The sequence below is a fragment of the Rhamphochromis sp. 'chilingali' genome (assembly GCF_963969265.1).
Source record: "Rhamphochromis sp. 'chilingali' genome assembly, chromosome: 14".
Taxonomy (NCBI): Eukaryota; Metazoa; Chordata; class Actinopteri; order Cichliformes; family Cichlidae; genus Rhamphochromis; species Rhamphochromis sp. 'chilingali'.
Window position 1 is genome coordinate 18,708,937 of NC_137941.1, and position 20,289 is coordinate 18,729,225.

The window sequence follows — 20,289 nt, forward strand, 5'->3', positions numbered from 1 at the left end:
ATGATGATGGCCTATTTCACTTACAGTACAGGGCTGGAAAGAATGTTTTTGCACAGCTTGAGAACGAGTCACTGTGCATTATGTGTATGCATCTGAGTAAAATGAAAAAGACAACAGCCAGCAGCTCAGTGAGGCTATAAGCATAAAGGTGCTTAAATGCCAACATAGTGAACTCCTGGTCAAAATTGACCTGATGATGCTCACTGATCACTTCGATTTAGGATGACATGCATGTTTATACTTGTTTTATGGCAAACAACCATCTAAACTTAAATTGCCAACCTAGTGAGCAATGAATTGAAAAAACATTAAACCAATCCATCTGTCCATCCATTGCTCAAACCATGTTCTAAACCACTTATCCAGCTCAGAGTGTTTACGCCAAACCATTTGAAATATACGGATATTTCCCAGGATACATGGAAATTTTAAAATGTTAGTTGTGCTTAAGGAAAATACAGATAATGATTGAAGTTGATCTCTGCTTCAAATGTTTAAAGCACTTCATCGGTAGTTCTCAAGACATTTTTCTATAAACCCAAATTTAACAAGAGGTATGCTGACCAACAGGAATACCTAGTATTGCTAGAATAGGTGTAGTAAATCACACCATTTCACTGTAAAGACAGACAGCTAAACAGTCTAGCTACTGTAAATCGGTAGGAACTGTACCTAAAACCACTGAACATATTTATTTATCTTAAATTTGGGTAGGTGAGACTGAATGTTAGTCATATAGTCACAGATAACAAAAAAAAAATATTCTGCTTGATGTTAAAATAACTTCACCACCATATACAGTGGTAAAACCCAAACCACACCACAGGTTTCATTTTCCCCTAAAATTTAATGAGAAATGAAACTCTTCCTTTCACTGGTTTCAGTTGAATAATAACTTGTAACTCATCCAGCTGTGTTTTATAATACCATGGAATATCTGCCATACAACAAGAGTCAGAGTATTAAACTTGCTGTATCTTATTAAAGGCACCTCTTTACAGTAGCAATAGCATAAATGCACCAATAAGCCTTTTCACGATGTAGTAAAAGATGAAATATTTGGATGTTTGTGGTTTGTAAGAAAGTAGGAAGTGATGCCGGCTAATTCTACACACACTAGGCTAACACAGACACCTGTTACTTTCATCGACCACCTCAGGAATGTTTGTTAGTGTTATACTTCTTTCAGTACTCCATCGAACCAGACAAGACAAGTCAGAGCTGGACTCTTTTTTTTTTGTTTTCTCACATAAACAATGTTTCTCCACCTGGTGAGTATGATTTTTATATACTCTATAGTATCAGAATTCATAAGCTGTCAAATGTAGTTTGGCTTAGAAGTGCTGTTAACTGTTGAGAAGTAGAAAATCAAATGCGAGAGAATGCTATTTCCTAATTGTACAGTAAAGTAAAGTATAATATGCTGGCCATGATTACTAAAGTTGCTGATTTTAGCGTCCCTTGTTATGATTTGCATTTATAATGTGCTGTTACAGTATTATTAGATTTCTACTAGCAAACCTTTCTCATGTTTCCGTGCAGATGTGTGTGGCACTGCTCACCCTGTGGTCTTGTCTCCCTATTTTGGCAACTGGCATCTATTACCCGAAAACTCTGCCATGTGATGTTAACGAGATCAACAATGGGAGTGAAGTGAAGGTGGACTGCACTGAGAGAAGCCTCAAAAAAATCCCCCATGGAATCCCGAGAGACACAACAAACCTGACGCTCACCATCAACCATATTCCGAGTTTAAACTCCACCTCCTTTTACGGTTTGGAGAACTTGACTGAGATTGACATGAGGTGCAACTGTGTGCCCATCAAAATCGGACCCAAGGACAAGATGTGCCTGAAGAGTGTGACAATTGAGGAAAATACTTTCAGCAGACTGAGCAATCTGCGAGCGCTGTATCTAGATGGCAATCAGCTCTACAGTATACCTAAAGGCCTGCCTTCAAATCTGATCCTTCTGAGCTTGGAAGTGAATCATATTTATTATCTTTCTAAAGCAAACCTCTCTGAGCTTAGAAATGTTGAGGTGCTTTACCTTGGTCAAAACTGCTATTTTCGTAACCCCTGCAATGATTCCTATGATATAGAAGACGATGCATTTTTACAGTTTAACAATTTAAAATTGCTATCTCTTAAATCAAATAACTTGTCTTTCATTCCACATCAGCTACCCACTACTCTGAAGGAGCTGTATCTCTATAACAATAACATTCAAGAAGTCACTGATGAAGACTTTAAAAATTTAACTAATCTTGAGATTCTAGACATTAGCGGAAACTGCCCCCGGTGTTACAACGCTCCTTTTCCATGTAGCCCATGTCCAAATAACGCACCATTGAAAATCAGCAAGACAGCTTTTAAAATGCTGACCAAACTAAAAACATTACGGCTGCATAGCAACTCCCTTACAAGTGTGCCTTCTGAATGGTTTGACACCACAACTGAGCTCAGAGTGCTGGACCTCTCATCAAACTTTTTAGCAAGGGAGCTAGAAATCACTGCTTTCCCCAAATTCCTGGGTAAACTAGAAGAACTTGACCTTTCATTCAACTACGAGCTTCAGAAGTACCCTCAAACGCTAAGACTGAGTTGCAGTTTCTCCTCTCTGAAGTCTCTCAAAATTTTCAGAATGAAAGGTTATGTGTTTCAGCAGTTAACTACAGAGAGTATCGCTCATTTAAAACCTCTACCGAACCTGGAGGTTGTAGATTTGGGTACAAACTTCATTAAAATGACAAAGCTTAGTATTCTGATGGAATTGAAAAGCTTTAAAATAATCAGCCTGTCTGACAACAAAATATCGTCTCCCTCTGATGGCCAAATTGAACTTGGTTTGTCCGGAGGAGAAACCTCGGACTGGTCTCCGATGTCTTCCGCTGCTGAGTACCAAAACAAAGACGTGAGAGAGATTCATTATTTCAGATATGATGAGTATGCACGAAGCTGCAAATACAAGGACAAGGAACTTGGAGTTATTACATCCTTCGTCAAAAAAGAATGCAGTCAGTTTGGCAAAACCCTGGACGTCAGCAGAAACAATATATTCTTCCTGCATTCACGATTTTTAAACCTTACAGAGCTAAGATGCCTCAATCTGTCTGGAAATGCAATGAGTCAAAGTCTGAATGGTTCTGAATTTACTTACCTGGCTAATTTACAATATCTGGACTTCTCATGGAACCGTTTGGACCTGCTATACTCTACCGCGTTCCAAGAGCTGAAAAATCTGGTCATCTTGGATATAAGTAACAACAACCACTATTTTGAATCAGAAGGTCTGACTCACATGCTTAATTTCACTAGGCATTTAAAAAACCTCAAGGTACTCCTGATGAATCACAACAAGATCTCTACTTCCACTAACACAGAGCTGGAGAGTCAATCCCTAGAAAGGTTAGAGTTCAGAGATAACCGGTTAGATGTACTGTGGCGAGATGGGAACACCAGATATGTCAACTATTTTAAGAATTTAGTTAATCTGACTGTCCTTGACATCTCTCATAACAACCTCCCTTTTATCCCATCGGACGTATTCAGTGGTCTACCAGAGAAGCTATCTGAGCTGTATATCAAAAATAACAAACTAAAATCCTTTAACTGGAAGAAACTGCAACTTCTACACTCATTGCGAGTCTTGGATCTCAGTGGAAACAGCTTGACTACTGTTCCAGATGTGTTATCAAACTGCACCACATCTCTTGAGAAACTAATTTTACACAAAAACCAAATCCTAAAGCTTACACCAGATTTCCTCAAGGGTGCCTACCACTTGAAATATCTAGACCTGAGTTCTAATCACATCCAGTACATTGAAAAATCCAGCCTTCCAGATGATGTTCTTAATCATATGGACATGTTACTTCTGCACCAAAACAGATTCTTGTGCACTTGCAATGCCACCTGGTTTGTCACATGGCTCAACAGGACTACAGTAACCATACCTAGATTGGGCACGGATGTTACCTGCGTTGCCCCAGGGGCACAAAGAGGTCGTCCAGTCATCTCAGTGGACCTTTTGGCCTGCCAGCACCACTACCTGTCAATCATCCTCTCCACCCTAATGACTTCCCTCGTCCTCATCTTGGTCACGCTGTCCATCTCCAGCCATCTCTTCATGTGGGATGTCTGGTACATCTACCATTTCTGCAGGGCCAAGCTCAAAGGCTACCGCCGCCTGTATTCCCAGAGCGCTGTTTACGATGCCTTTGTGATCTATGATAAGGAGGATCCAGCAGTATCAGAGTGGGTGACGAAGGAAATGTGCGCTCATCTTGAGGAGTGTGGAGACCGCCGACTGACGCTTTGTCTTGAGGACCGGGATTGGATGCCCGGATGCCCCCTGATTGACAACCTCTCTCAAAGCATCCACAGGAGCAAGAGGACTGTGTTTATTCTCACCAAAAAATACATCAAAGGGGGAAACTTCAAGACGGCGTTCTACATGGCTCACCAAAGGCTAATGGATGAAAAAAATGATGTTATAGTGCTTATATTCTTAGAGAAAGTGCCCTGCAATTCAAAGTACTTGAGATTACGAAAGAGGCTGTATAAGAGGTCTGTGCTAGAGTGGCCAACAAATCCTCAAGCCCAGCCATACTTTTGGTTCAGCCTGAGGAGTGTATTAGCAACCGAAGGTCACAAACAATACAACAATCTCTTCAAAGAGACACTGTAAAGAGAACAATATGCTGGAAAAATGCAGTTTCTTCTCTCTAGATTGCTTTAAATGTACTCCTGTATATGAATTATTATATGTGAATACTGAACTGTTGTAATGGGAGCAGTTTTATTATTAATGAAATATTAATAATTAATGATGTGCTAATTTTAAACTCTGTATTCAAATTATTTGGGAAATTCATTGCCACTCTTTGCGATGCCAGTGGGGGATTCTCAGACTCAGTTGGCAATGAAATGCAACATACCATGAAAGAAGGAAATGAAACAGACATATTTGTTCAATTCACACGCTGCTCCCCCCCACAGCTCATTCTGCTGTGTACAACAGTCCCCTTCCTTATTTTGATGGGTGTATGTGAGCGTGCAGAGATGTTTAAACGGCTAATTCGACTTGATGATATACAAGACATGCACCTTATAGATTTTTAGCAACTTGTTGGGGGTTTTTTTTGGTTTTGGGTTTTGTTTTTTTGTTTTTTGTCTTTTAACCACTACCACTTATTTTTAAATGGTAGAGGAGAAAATCTGAATTCAAGATTGTCATTCAGGGATTAATACAGTACAGGCGCAATGGTAAGTTACTGAGTGTGTGTATAGTTACTTTTAACTTACTTATCAGAATAATCTGATTTTCTGCATTCTGATGTTATCTTTGATGATTTTGTCATTTTATGATTTTGTGCCAAAACTTTGTATAGATATATCTGACTCCAAAAACCCAGACTGATCATTTTATTGTGTTTTGCTTTTAAATCTGTTTTGCTTGTTTGGAAATGTGTTGACATATTCAATTAAAAGGTATAATAAAACTTGCCAGCCAATGTGTAGAAAAACATCATGGCATCATTATCGGCATTTTATTTAACTTGTTTTAGAAATCAGCACTTGGCGATCTTGAGAACACAAGCTATGAAGCCACACTTTATCTTAAACTGTCAAAGATACATTTAGCAGTCAAGACTTTCTTTTCGGTAGCACTTTATAATAATGTCACACTATTAAGCATTATTACGGTGTTAGTAAAGTATTAGCAAGTGCTTAATTCATCATTTATACATCACTGCTCTTCCTTAGTATGCCGATGCAGATATGTTTATCCATCTGTTACTGTTACGCCATGTACAGCTATCACTGCTGGACATGGTGAAATCATGTACAGCTATAATTGCTACTACATAGCTGCTAATAGTAATCATAATCAAAGTAGTGATAATATACCTGTATTTATAAATGGCATAACAGGAGAACTGATGCTATATAAATGATGAATTAACCACTTGGTAAAACCTTAGTAATACCTTAATAATGCTTAATAATGTTACATTATTTTAAAGTGATGCCCCTTTTTTTAGGTATTTCAATTCAATAAATTGCACAGGTATAATGAAGACATGGGACAAATGTATTTAGAAAATTTATGGGATATTGTATGTCACTTATCACTAAGTATGTGACGTGCTCCCATGAAAAGTACTTTAACAACAACCTGAAAGATTTTTGATATCTCCTATTTTTAAAATTATTTCTAGGCTGGTAATTGTACATTTTACATGTATCGTTTTACATTTCATACCCCTTACTTGCTGTTTTGATAAGTAAAAGAAAGAACAAGATTTTTTTTTTCTCACTAGACTTCCAACCTACTGCCACATGCTGCAAATAGGACAGGTTTACAATTTTTTCAAGATTGCCTTACAATCTCATTGTCTTTTCCCTAGCTGATATTTTAACATGTCAAAACAGGAAAAGCAGTGGTGTAATAAATAACTGTGATAACATTAATAAGGGCTCTATTCGGTTTAGGTATATACAGTTTAAGTCAGTAGACAAAAAAGTTTCACAAAAAGTTTGGAAACCAGTAATGCACAGAAAAAATTACATCGATTTTTATCCATTAATATGTCACATAAGGAGTGAATAGAGTGAAGTCGAGGAGAAGTGCTCACTGCATCACAGGAAGGCCCACAGATGTCCGAGCCTGGTAGGGATGAGGAAATGAATTTGGGTCAACCTTTAACAACTGTCAGTAGATATATTAACAATGTAATATTAATACACTTTGCTTTTTGGGAAGTCTCGTAATCCATTACATGAAAATGAGTTATGAAGTTGCATATTTATTGCAAATTTAAAAAATTTTAATTTATCAATCTGAGACTTTTAGTCACATCTAAAATATAAGCTTTAAGCCGATTCTAAAAGCAAACCTAATCTACAGACCAATATCACTGTATTTTGTGAACCCCTAATTGACATGATAAAAGTGTTATAGTAATATAATATATAACATTATATATAGTACAAATAGTGTTATTTTATCTATTTTTTTTTACCACAATAATCATGAAAAAGTGTTATAATTTTGTAGAAGCCCTTTTATAAGCTTAAGGTTATTTCATTCAACTGATTCCATCATTTTTCCACAGATTACCAAATGCTGGATGCTGTTGTTCTATCTGTGTTACCATCATGAGATCCTGCCGGCTGCATTTACACCTACCTGGATGACACGGCAGTTCCCTTGTGATGTTATATCCAACAAAACATCAAATACAGTCAAATTTGACTGTAAAGGCCGCCATCTAGAGGAAGTACCAGAAGGGATAACCAGTAATGCCACACATCTCGACTTATCAGAAAATTTTATTAAGAGTATTAAAGATGAATCATTTTCTAAACTGACAAATCTGACTCAGCTCAATCTCAACTGGGCAAACAAATCCAAGGACGGTTATGGATGCAGACTGTTGAACATTTCTGCAAATGCTTTCAAAAATCTCACAAAAATCAAGCAACTGGAACTGAGCGGCAACTGTCTGACTGAAATTCCACGCAATCTCCCCCACAGTGTGGAAACACTTGAGCTAGAAATTAACAAGATTAGCTTGGATAAATTACATGACAACAGTTTTATTGGTTTAAAAAACATAACAAACCTGTTTCTATCTAAAAACTGCTACTTCTGGAATCCCTGTGGGAAGTCTGTTGCTATTATGGAAAAACCCTTTCAAATACTGGACAAACTGAATGCTCTGAACTTGTCTTACAACAACTTAACACACGTTCCTAAAGGACTACCCCAGTCAATTACAATTTTAGGTCTGGATTCCAACAAAATAGAGAACATATCTAAAGATGATTTCCAGGGGTTGCTAAATTTAAAGGTCCTTGATATAAAAGGCAACTGTCCAAGATGTCACAATGCTCGGTACCCTTGTGTTCCTTGCCCTAATGGTTCTATTCACATACATCCTGATGCATTTCAAAGACTGACACAGCTGGAGATACTGGACCTGGGAGGAAACTCACTAAATTACCTTAAGCCCTCTTGGTTTCAAAGTCTAAAGAATCTTAAAGTATTATATCTGGCATTTAATTTTTTACTAAAATCTATAACTGGTGAGGAACCATCTTTTGAGGCATTTAGTTATCTTCACAGGCTAGAAAAACTTGACCTGTCGTTCAATTATGCTCTCGGATTGTACCCAGAAAAAATAACTCTTTCACAAAACTTTTCAAACCTCAGGTCACTGAAAACTTTGCATTTGGAGGCTTTGGTATTCCAGAGTATTGGACCAGACACACTCACACCTCTGTACAATCTAAAAAATCTATCTGCTTTGAATTTAGGTACTAACTTCATTATTTACAGCAACTCTACTTTATTCAGCCATTTCTCCCACGTAAAAATGATATATCTCTCAGAAAACAGGTTATATCCCACAACAATAGAAAGTCCACCAACTCTAACAGACAGATACAACCAGAATTCAGACCTTTCTATTTCATTTTCCATAACAGCTACTCCAAAAGACTTTAGCTACGAGATATCGGACAGGCTAATAAAGCAAGAGTGCTTTGACTCTGGACGAGTGCTCATCCTCAGCTCAAATAATCTGTTCTTCATTTCTCCAAAGCTATTTGAGGGATATGGAAATATTTCATGTCTCAACCTCTCCAGAAATGGATTTTCACAGGCACTTAATGGCACAGAGTTCAAGATGTTGCCTAATCTGACATATCTGGACTTATCGTTCAATAAGGTCGATATGGCCTATAACAACGCCTTCAAAGAACTAAAGAAATTACAAGTACTAGACCTCAGTTACAATCCACACTACTTTAAAGCATTTGGGGTAACGCTCAATTTAAATTTTACACAAAATCTACCTGTGCTAAGAGTCCTTAATATGAGTCATAATGAGATTTCCACACTGACAACAAAAGAGATGTATAGCAAATCATTAGCAGAACTTATATTTGCACAAAATCATCTAGGGAAACTTTGGAAAGACAGGGATAGCTCATACAAGAAACTTTTCACTAATCTCTCTAATTTGACAATTTTAGATATATCCTTTAATGGCATTGCAAAGATTCCAGATGATGTTTATGAATATTTGCCACATAACCTCACCACACTGCGCATAAGTCATAACTCACTCAGTGATGTTAATTGGGACAAACTGCCTTTCCATCAACTTCAAATTTTGGACCTAAGTTACAATTCTCTGTCTACTTTAACAACTATTAACTCAAACATCACACAAACTTTGACTTTCCTTGACCTGAGTCATAATCACATTTTCCATGCAGACAATTGTTTTTTAAAGAGTCTAAAAAGCCTCACGACTCTAAGCCTGAGTAACAACAAATTGACTATTGTCAATGAAACTACCTTCAAATCAGGACCTGCAAACCTGACTCTGTTCCTACAAGGAAATCCATTTGAGTGTACTTGTGATTCCATAGACTTTATTTTATGGATTGAACAGAGTGATGTAAAGATCCCAAGACTCACCACTCAGGTGACATGTAACACACCAGTGAACCAGAGGAACAAAATACTGATAAGTTTTAACATTAGTCAGTGTGTAAAAGCGGAACAGGCAAAGAAGATCTACGCTCTAACAACTTCTATCATTATTCTTTTCATGGTTGTTTCAACAGTTGCTCACTTATTTTACTGGGATGCTTCCTATGTCCTACATTATATGAAAGCTAAGCCGAAAGGGTACAGATCCTTGAACTCGCCAGATACTATTTATGATGTCTTTGTGACATATGATACAAAAGACCCACACGTCTCTGAGTGGGTGATGAGCAATCTGCGGGTGCAACTGGAGGAAGAGGGAGACAAGATACATCCACTGTGTCTGGAAGAGAGGGACTGGCCCCCAGGAGTCCCACTGGTGGACAACCTCACCCAGAGCATCCAGTACAGTCGCAAGACTCTGTTTGTCTTAACAAAGGGCTACGTTAAGACCGGTGCTTTCAAGCTAGCAATGTATCTGGCCCACCAAAGACTGCTGGATGAAAATGTGGATGTGATAGTACTGCTAATGCTGGAGCCTGTCCTGCAGCATTCTCACTTTCTGCGCTTGAGGAAGCGACTGTGCGAGAGCAGTGTTGTAGAGTGGCCGCGTACAGCAGCCGCAGAGCCCTGGTTTTGGCAAAACCTGAGAACTGTCATAAGAGTAGATAATCAAGTGATGTACAACAAGACCTATTCAAAATATTTCACCACCAAATGAAGAAGGATAACAACATGAGCTTGTTAAATAACCAGTGCTTTTATATATCATTTCTTGTTTGGTCTTTTTAAAGTGTTTCTTCTTTGACTGAACTGTTTTTAAGAACTAATTTTCTTATAGTTGTTGAGTTATTGACTTATTCAGAATGCTTCACCACTAAGTGAAGAAGGATAATCATCACTTATCTGCCTGGGACTGATTTGTAATTCTAGTCTGCAGACAATAACATGGTCCTGCTTTAAAATCACTGTTCTTTAGAGCAATGCTTATTTGGTTCTTTTAAACGATTTCTTCATTGTCTGAATCTAATAAGAAAACAATAAAAAACTAATTTTCTTATATTTGCTGAGAAAGCATAATAAATCTTGTGTAATCTGTCTGCAGTGCATTAATAAAAAAATAAAATAAAATAAAATGTGTGGCATTTTGCAGATGTAGATTTTATACTCTAGTCTCTGGTTTCTATGTTAGAAAACATCTGTGCTGAGTGACACCAGTACCAGGTTTAACAGTTAACAAAAGAGAAATTTAGTACAAAAGTGACAGATCCTAAATTGCAGTCCATTATTAAAAATCAATTTCGACACAGTATGTGTAATATAACTTGCATGCTTTCATCTGTTATTTCACATTTGGAAATTTTTGAGATTGTCCATAAGGTGGTGCAAGTGACACAGTTTTAATACAGTGCATTTTGCAAATTAGCCCTAAATTCAGTGTCCCACTCAAAAATAAATCAGTGTGTGAGGCGATATATTACTTATGTCATATTAATGTCTAAGAAATATGTCATTTTTAAACTCCATATTACGTCACATAATCTGAAGAACTGACTGGCACTATGCACTGTTGCTGTGTTTACTGGCATTCCAGTGTTCATCTTGGCTGACAAATAAACTGGCATTTTTGAAGGAGGGAAATGAAAAAGATGCAGTTCTTCGGGGAGACCGGGGATAGTTGTAACATTTTTGACATTTCTGTCTGTAAATTGGAGCTCTTTTAAGGTAGTGGATTCAAAATGTAATGCAAAGTATTTACATGTCTCTGCTATTAAATAGTGCAGCTATTTTCTCTGCAGCACAATTACCCATTGCATGGTATGGCCTCAAACACAAAGAGTGAAATGTTACAATTAACCCCATAGTCTGGGTTAGTTGTAACATATCCTGGGGTAAAATGTAACACAATGAAATAAGGGTACTAACAAAACATTAACATGTAATCTTTGTTTATTCAACACATGAATGCACTTAGAGCCATTAATGTAGCTGTGTGTGTGTGTGTGTGTGTGTGTGTGACAGAATGCAGAAATCTAGCTTTTGAACATATTCCAACCCCCCAAAAAGACAAATTATGGAATTTTCTGCAACTGAATATTTCATTAATTTTGGTTGGTCTTCCTTGAGTTTGGCCTCATTGGCTCAGTGGGCATTATAACCTACAACTCTTGCACCAATTTTGAACATAACAATGAAGCTGAAAAAATGTAGTTGTTCACCAGCATCGCAATTCCATTACTTTTTATCATGGCTTACCTTGGTGTGGTTTGCAAAGTGCTTCAGAAAGATAAGGAAATCTGTTTCTTGCACCCATCCTGATTTATTTCCACTACCAGTACTTCCTACTGGTCCATCTCTGACACAGTGGTCTGCATAATGTGTGTGTGGGAACACAAACAGTGGAGGAATTGTGTTGCCAATGGCATTAACCGCATATACAAATGCGACCAGTGAACCTCTCTCTGCTGATATCGTTGCCCCAACTTCTTAAATATAAGTTAAAGTAATAGTGTGGTAAGTTGTAACATACATTATTGTTGCAACTAATCCAGACTGTTGCTGTTACAACTGACCCAGACTCCTATAGCCATGCACTAGCTAACATTCCAGCCAACGGCTAAAACATTAGCACTAAAGACCTACACAGAATATATCCCCATAGACATACAAATAACATAATTTAAGTTTGATGAGTTTAACTGCAAAGCAGATAATGCTATTACAAATTGAAATAAAGTAGAAAAACTTACTTTTTGGCATACAAATTACTTTTTTTCATGTTAAATTGTCTGTGTTTGACAAAATGTGCTGATTTTTCACATGTGATAGCAGAACTGAATTGGGCATGCACAGGATGAGTCACATCATTTGAAACTTAGCCCTGATTGGAGAAATTGGAAGTGTTACAACTGACCCACGTTACAACTATCCCCGGTCTCCCCTACTAATGCCACTGATCTAGACTTGTCAGAAAATGTCATTAGGAGTATTAAAGCTGATTCACTCTCTAATCTGCTGAATCTGGCACATCTGAATCTCAACTGGGCAAACAACACCAAGACTGATTATGGATGCCGAGCACTGAAGATCGCTGAAAATGCTTTCAAAAATCTGACAAAACTGAAGAAACTACGATTGAGCGGCAACTGTCTGACTGAAATTCCACGCAATCTCCCCCACAGTGTGGAAAGACTTGAGCTAAACATTAACAAAGTTAATATGGATAAACTGAACAATAGCTTTATTGGCTTGCAAAACATGAAAATGCTGTTGTTATCTAAAAACTGCTACTTCCGCAACCCTTGTGGGAAGTCTGTCGCTATCAGCGAAAACACTTTTGCACTACTGAAAAAACTGAAATACCTGGACTTGTCTTATAACAACTTAACCCATGTTCCTAAAGGACTACCCCAGTCAATTACAATCTTACGTCTGGATACCAACAAAATAGAGAACATATATAAAGATGATTTTCAAGGGTTAGAAAATGTCAAATTCCTTGATATACAAGGCAACTGTCCAAGATGTCACAATGCTCCGTACCCTTGTGTTCCTTGCCCTAACGGTTCTATTGACATACATCCTGATGCATTTCAAAGACTGACACAGCTGGAGACACTGAACCTGGGAGGAAACTCACTAAATTACCTTGATCCCTCTTGGTTTCAAACGCTAACGAATCTTACACAATTGTTTCTGGAATTTAACTTTTTACAAAAAGCCGTAACTGGTGAGGACACATCGGTTAAAGCTTTCAGTTATCTTCACAGGCTAGAAAAACTTGACCTGTCTTTCAATTATGCTGTTGGTATGTACCTAGAAAAATTAACACTTTCAAAAGACTTTTCACAGCTCAGGTCACTGAAAAGTTTGCATTTGAATGCTTTGGTATTCCAAAGTATTGGACCAGACACACTCACACCTCTGTACAATCTGAAAAATCTGTCTCATTTGTACTTAAGCACTAACTTCATTATTCACTCTGACCCTACCGTGTTCAGCAAGCTTTCCCACTTAAGAATGATATATCTCGGAGAAAACAGGTTATATCCCACTACAGTAGAAAGTCTACCAACTCTAAGAGACAGAAATAATGAGAATTCAGAAGTTTCTATGTCACCATTCGTAAAACTCACTCCAAAAGACTCAATTTATGAAGTACTACACAGGAATACAAAGCAAGAATGCGCCAATTCTGGACAAGTGCTCATCCTCAGCTCAAATAATCTGTTCTTCATTTCTCCAAAGCAGTTTGTGGGCTATGGAAATATTTCATGTCTCAACCTCTCCAGAAATGGATTTTCACAGGCACTTAATGGCACAGAGTTCAAGATGTTGCCTAATCTGACATATCTGGACTTATCCTTCAATAGGGTTGATCTGGCCTATAACAACGCCTTCAAAGAACTAAAGAAATTACAAGTACTAGACCTCAGTTACAATTCACACTACTTTGAAGCATTTGGGGTAATGCTCAATTTAAATTTTACACAAAATCTACCTGTGCTAAGAGTCCTTAATATGAGTCATAATGAGATTTCCACACTGACAACAAAAGAGATGTATAGCAAATCATTAGCAGAACTTATATTTGCACAAAATCATCTAGGGAAACTTTGGAAAGACAGGGATAGCTCATACAAGAAACTTTTCACTAATCTCTCTAATTTGACAATTTTAGATATATCCTTTAATGGCATTGCAAAGATTCCAGATGATGTTTATGAATATTTGCCACATAACCTCACCACACTGCGCATAAGTCATAACTCACTCAGTGATGTTAATTGGGACAAACTGCCTTTCCATCAACTTCAAATTTTGGACCTAAGTTACAATTCTCTGTCTACTTTAACAACTATTAACTCAAACATCACACAAACTTTGACTTTCCTTGACCTGAGTCATAATCACATTTTCCATGCAGACAATTGTTTTTTAAAGAGTCTAAAAAGCCTCACGACTCTAAGCCTGAGTAACAACAAATTGACTATTGTCAATGAAACTACCTTCAAATCAGGACCTGCAAACCTGACTCTGTTCCTACAAGGAAATCCATTCGAGTGTACTTGTGATTTGTTAGACTTCGTTTTGTGGATTGAACAGAGTGATGTAAAGATCCCAAGACTCACCACTCAGGTGACATGTAACACACCAGTGAACTTAAAGGGACAAGGATTGATACATTTTAGCATTCATCAGTGTATAAATCCCAGTCAGGCATTTCAGATCTACGCTCTAACAACTTCTATCATTATTCTTTTCATGGTTGTTTCAACAGTTGCTCACTTATTTTACTGCGATGCTTCCTATGTCCTACACTATATGAAAGCTAAGCTGAAAGAGTACAGATCCTTGAACTTGCCAGATACTATTTATGATGTCTTTGTGACATATGATACAAAAGACCCACAGGTCTCTGAGTGGGTGATGAGCAATCTGCGGGTGCAACTGGAGGAAGAGGGAGACAAGATACATCCACTGTGTCTGGAAGAGAGGGACTGGCCCCCAGGAGTCCCACTGGTGGACAACCTCACCCAGAGCATCCAGTACAGTCGCAAGACTCTGTTTGTCTTAACAAAGGGCTACGTTAAGACCGGTGCTTTCAAGCTAGCAATGTATCTGGCCCACCAAAGACTGCTGGATGAAAATGTGGATGTGATAGTACTGCTAATGCTGGAGCCTGTCCTGCAGCATTCTCACTTTCTGTGCTTGAGGAAGCGACTGTGCGAGAGCAGTGTTGTAGAGTGGCCGCGTACAGCAGCCGCAGAGCCCTGGTTTTGGCAAAACCTGAGAACTGTCATAAGAGTCGACAATCAAGTGATGTACAACAAGACCTATTCAAAATACTTCACCACCAAGTGAAGAAGGATAATAACGTGTTTGTTTTAAAACACGTGTGTTATATATAATTTCGAGTTTGGTTTTAAAGTGTTTCTTCTTTGACTGAACTGTTTTTAAGAACTGGTTTCCTTATAGTTGCCAAGACAGCATAATGAATTTTTGTAATGTGTGTGAAGTACATTAATAAATGAAACCATATAAAAATGTGAGGCAATTTCTGAATGTAAATTTTACAGTCTACACTCTCGTTTCAAACTTAGAAAAGATCTGTGCTGAGGGACACCATTACCAGGTTCAACAGTTCCACAAAAGATCAATTTCGAGCAAAATTGACACATCCTAAACTTTACTCCATCACAGAGTTTCCCAGAATCCACACAGTATGACTGGTTAGAACTAGCATGTTCTGTGTTTGCCTGCTATTAAATTATCCACGTGGTGGCAGCAGTGATGCAGTTGCAGCTTGCAAATTAACCCTAAAGTCAATATCCCACACAGAAACAAATCAGTTTGTCAGTAGATATATTAACAATGCAATATTAATACACTTTGTTTTTTTGGAAGTCTCGTAATCCATTACATGAAAATGAGTTATGAAGTTGCATATTTATTGCAAATTTAAAAAATTGTAATTTATCAAGCTGAGACTTTTAGTCACATTTACTCCATCGTAACGATGCCTGAATGGTGCTGGTGTTACAGGCCCCACTATGATGGGCGCGTAGCCAGATTACGATCCTGTAAAACAGGAGAGAAAGTGAGCACAGGAGACACGCTGCCGTTCGCCTGGTCAGTCTTGCCAGAATTTATTCATACAACACAAGCATATCTGCTCCACTCTTTCGTTAACTCAATTTCACAATAACTGCTCATTCCCTCACATGGCTTGTTTTCCACCAGTACATTTCAATATTAGTCCACACTACTGGCATAAAACAACAAAGGGTTTAAATGAATGAAACAAATGAAAACTACACCTCTTTTCCCATAAATGAGATAAACAAAATAATTCACATCATCATGGTAGTGTCTCATCATAGAAAGGAAACTCTACTTTCAACATTACTGCACTACTTTCCTTGCCAGCATTTTTGTTGGCCGTACTCTTATTAGCGCTCTCGCTTCATATGTCCTTTTCAGACCAGTTAGATTCTAACACTGAAACAGCAAGTTTACACATGACTTCAGGCGGGGTCAGAACACTTTACACACGCGTTATACAAAACATTTGTCATGAACACAAAGCTACAAGTTTATCAGGAACTGTAAACCTAACTGGGTTGGTGCTTCTTATTATTATATGGAGTATTATACGCAGTTGCAACAGCTTGCTAGCGTTACCCAGGCATATAGCCTAGCTATAACATCTTACAGAGCTAAAGTAGCTCACATAGCGACAGTATAATACATCACATATCACAGACCCGTCTTATGTCATGAAAGTTTAAGTATCACAGTGTCCAGCTGTGTATTTCTTTATGTTTTTGACCACGTTACTGACCTGTAAAACAGGAGAGAAAGTGAGCACAGGAGACACGCTGCCGTTCGCCTGGTCAGTCTTGCCAGAATGGAAAACTTACGGCAGCTATGCACCCGACTCAGTTCCCAAAGCACGCTGCTGCCCCCTACTGTCCAAAGTGTTATACACTCTCCTGGCAACAGGGAACTTACATGACATTGTGGCTTTAAATTACACCAATAAACCAGCAAAATAAAACATGCAAAATAATCTCCATATATCACGACACTTAACTCACAATTGTGACCACATTTCTGTGTGGATCACATGCTCCCAAACAAAAAAAAAGATGGCTCCAGACATTTCAAGAAAATACACAAAAAGTTCACACTTCTTAACACTTTAACTCGCTCACCTAGAAACAGTTCTTGATCTTCATATTTCAGAGCGAAGGTATTTCGTCAGTGTGTGTATCAATATGGGTTTGTGTATGGTACAACAGTGCAGGGGAATGGTTGGTATGGGATGTAGTGTGGCACAGTGAGGGGTGGCATTCCCCAGACTGGCAGGGCCTGTACTGTACAAAGTCCAGCGGGGTTAAGTGACCCGTGTGCTCGGTAAGATGGCTGGCCCAGGGACTCGTATGTGAGAACCCGAGGGGGTTTCCTGCCCCTGGCGGATCTCCTCACTGTGGCTTCCTGAGGAGTCAGCGGTCGAGCCTCATCACCCTCAGTCAGTGTCTCTGGACACTCCTCCGCATCAAGGTGTTCTGGATCAGCAACAGAGCAGTCTGCAATTTGGTTTTCACCTTGTTCTTGTTCAACTTCTCTTTCAGGAGAAGTGCCTCTGGGTTGCTCTGCCATATGACCTCCTGACCGTGGCATGTATATTTGTTTTCCAGGGACATTCTGGGCTCCTTCAATATTTCTCTGGGACTGATGCATTGGTCTCAGATTCTTTGTTTGGCGTTGAGCCTGTGGTGATACTCTGAGCCAGTACTGCACTCTGGGTGCTTCACTGTCTGAGTTTTCAGAGTTGCTGCTTTCGGGCGTCTCCATCCCATCATGTCCCACAGCAGGGTCACTCCTTTTCCTTCGAGCCCCTCTGGATGGCAATGGCCCCCTCTGCAGGTCAGGTAAGTCCACAGGTAGATTATTTACAAGGTGTAGAAGGTTTCTGTGAAGTATGCGGGTTTTAGCACCACCTGCCTCAGAGCATACTTTGTAAATGGGACTGTCACCCACTTGTTCCTTGACGACATACACAGTTTTCTCCCAGTAGGGTCTCAATTTTCCAGGTCCTCCCCTCTCACTCATATTACGGACTAGGACCCTGTCACCAGACTGGAGAGTGACTGTGTTCTGTATGTGACGATCATAATACTTCTTACCCCTTGCACTGGAGTGCTGGCTGTTCTCAGCTGCAATACGGTAAGCCTCCTTCATCCGTGATGCCCACTTTTTGGCATAACTCTGAGGTGTTTCAGATTGATCTCTGGTTAACAGGCCAAAAATTAGGTCTACTGGGAGGTGGGGGTGCCGACCAAACATGAGGTAGTGGGGTGAAAAGCCTGTGGCCTCATGCCTGGTACAGTTGTAGGCATGCACTATCTGGGGTAGGTGCTCCTTCCAGTTGCTCTTCGCCCTCTCCTCCAGCGTCCTTAGCATTTGGAGCAACGTCCTGTTAAATCGCTTGGCTGGGTTGCCCTGTGGATGATATGGTGTCGTCCTCGAGTGAGCAACCCCAGCCCGACTTGTTTTTCGTGGGGTAGGCCTGAGCAAACCTGGTGAAGTGGTCGATGACTACTAAGATGTACTCGTAGCCCCCCCTACTGGCTTCTAGGTGCATATAGTCCACAGACACCAGTTCAAGCGGCGCAGAAGTGGAGATTGATCCCATCGGGGCTCTGATCTGTTTGACCGGCTTCTTTTTCTTAATGCAGGGGCATTTCCTGGTCACATACGCTTCAATGTCCCTCTTCATAAAAGGCCAGTAAAAACGGTCCCTTGCCAAGTGAATGACCCTCTCTGCCCCAATATGACCCAGGTCATCATGAAGATGTTTCAGCACTAGGGGGTGGTATTGTGTTGGAAGCACAAGCTGTCTCCGCTGTCCTGCCGTGCGATACAGTAGTTGGTTTTCGATATTGAGCTTTCCCCACTCGTGCATCAACTTCCTCACAGGGCCACTGGCTCTCCTTCTGTCGTCATTCGTTATTACTGTTTTTGTTTCTTTCAGTTTGATCAGTTCGCTGATAACAGGATCCCCCCTTTGTGATGTCACCAGATCACTGTGACAGACTGTAAATGGTGATCCGTTCACCGGTGGCTCCGGGCATGTTAAGCTCAGGGCAGCAACATATGCAACGTCCTCTGTCTTTGCTGACTCACAACCCTCCCAGGCAGCATGGACAGCGTCTCCCGTGAGCTCTTCCGTACACTTTGTGAGATAGGTGTCGATGTCAAGTGGGAACCGGGAGAATGTGTCCGCATCTATGTTCACCTTCCCCGGCCTGTACTTGACATCGAACCGGAAATCTGCCAGCTCACCCACCCAGCGGTGGCCCACCGCATTAAGCTTTGCAGTGCTCAGCACATAGGTGAGGGGATTATTGTCCGTATAGACTGTGAAATGGGGTGCATAAAACAGGTAATCCCTGAATTTCTCACATACCGCCCACTTAAGGGCGAGGAACTCCAGTTTCCCTGAGTGCAGGTTATAATTTTTCTCAGCAGGGGACAGAGTTCTCGAGCCATAAGCGATGACCCTCATTCTTCCACCCTGGCGCTGATACAACACAGCGCCTAGTCCCTCCTTAGAGGCATCTGTGTGGAGTACAAACGGGAGTTCAAAGTCTGGATACGCCAACACGGGTGGGTGCGACAGAGTGTCTATCAGCTGCTCTAATATCCTCTGGTGCTCATCTGTTCACACGATAGGTGTCTTTGATGGCAGCTGGGCCCCCTTTCCCTTCGTGAGCTTTCCACTTGTTACTGCTGGGGCGGTTTTCACATTCAGCAGCTCGTAGATTGGCTTAGCGATGCTAGAGAAGTTTTGGATATACATTCTGTAATAGCTCAGGAACCCAAGCAGCTTCCTCACCTCACCCACTGTATTGGGTGTTTTCTCTTGCAGCAGCCTGATCGCATCAGTGTCTTTTGGGTCAATCCTGACACCATCAGCTGAGACCAGCCTCCCCACATACCTGACCTCCTGCCGGAACAGCTCACATTTTGTGGGCCGAAGCTTGACACCATGGGCTTTTAGAGACCTCAGGACCTGACGTACTCCCTCGACATGCTCGTCAAAAGATTTTGCGTAGCAGAGGATGTCGTCGAGATAAGGGATGCAGCAGCTATCACGCAGGGAATCTAACATCTCCTCCATGCTGCGTTGAAAAGCGGCTGGGGCATTGGAGAGCCCAAATGGGATCCTCACCCATTCATAGAGACCCCAAGGAGTGATGAATGCTGTCATGT

At 40.0% G+C, this 20,289-nt stretch overlaps 2 protein-coding genes across 2 annotated transcripts; both read left to right on the forward strand.

The window, feature by feature from the left end:
* Positions 1 to 1,256: 1,256 nt before the first annotated feature.
* LOC308410306 (toll-like receptor 7) lies at positions 1,257 to 4,689 on the forward strand (the record flags this gene model as incomplete). The annotated part of the gene is made up of 2 exons (XM_080903553.1): positions 1,257 to 1,271; positions 1,543 to 4,689. The coding sequence occupies 2 exons, from the start codon at positions 1,257 to 1,259 to the stop codon at positions 4,687 to 4,689; spliced, it is 3,162 nt and encodes a 1,053-aa protein (XP_080759679.1).
* A 1,973-nt stretch (positions 4,690 to 6,662) lies between these two features.
* Positions 6,663 to 15,372, forward strand: LOC308409938 (toll-like receptor 8; the record flags this gene model as incomplete). The annotated part of the gene is made up of 3 exons (XM_080902932.1): positions 6,663 to 6,716; positions 7,121 to 7,304; positions 12,452 to 15,372. 3 exons carry the CDS (start codon positions 6,663 to 6,665, stop codon positions 15,370 to 15,372), a joined length of 3,159 nt encoding a protein of 1,052 aa, XP_080759058.1.
* Positions 15,373 to 20,289: the final 4,917 nt, after the last annotated feature.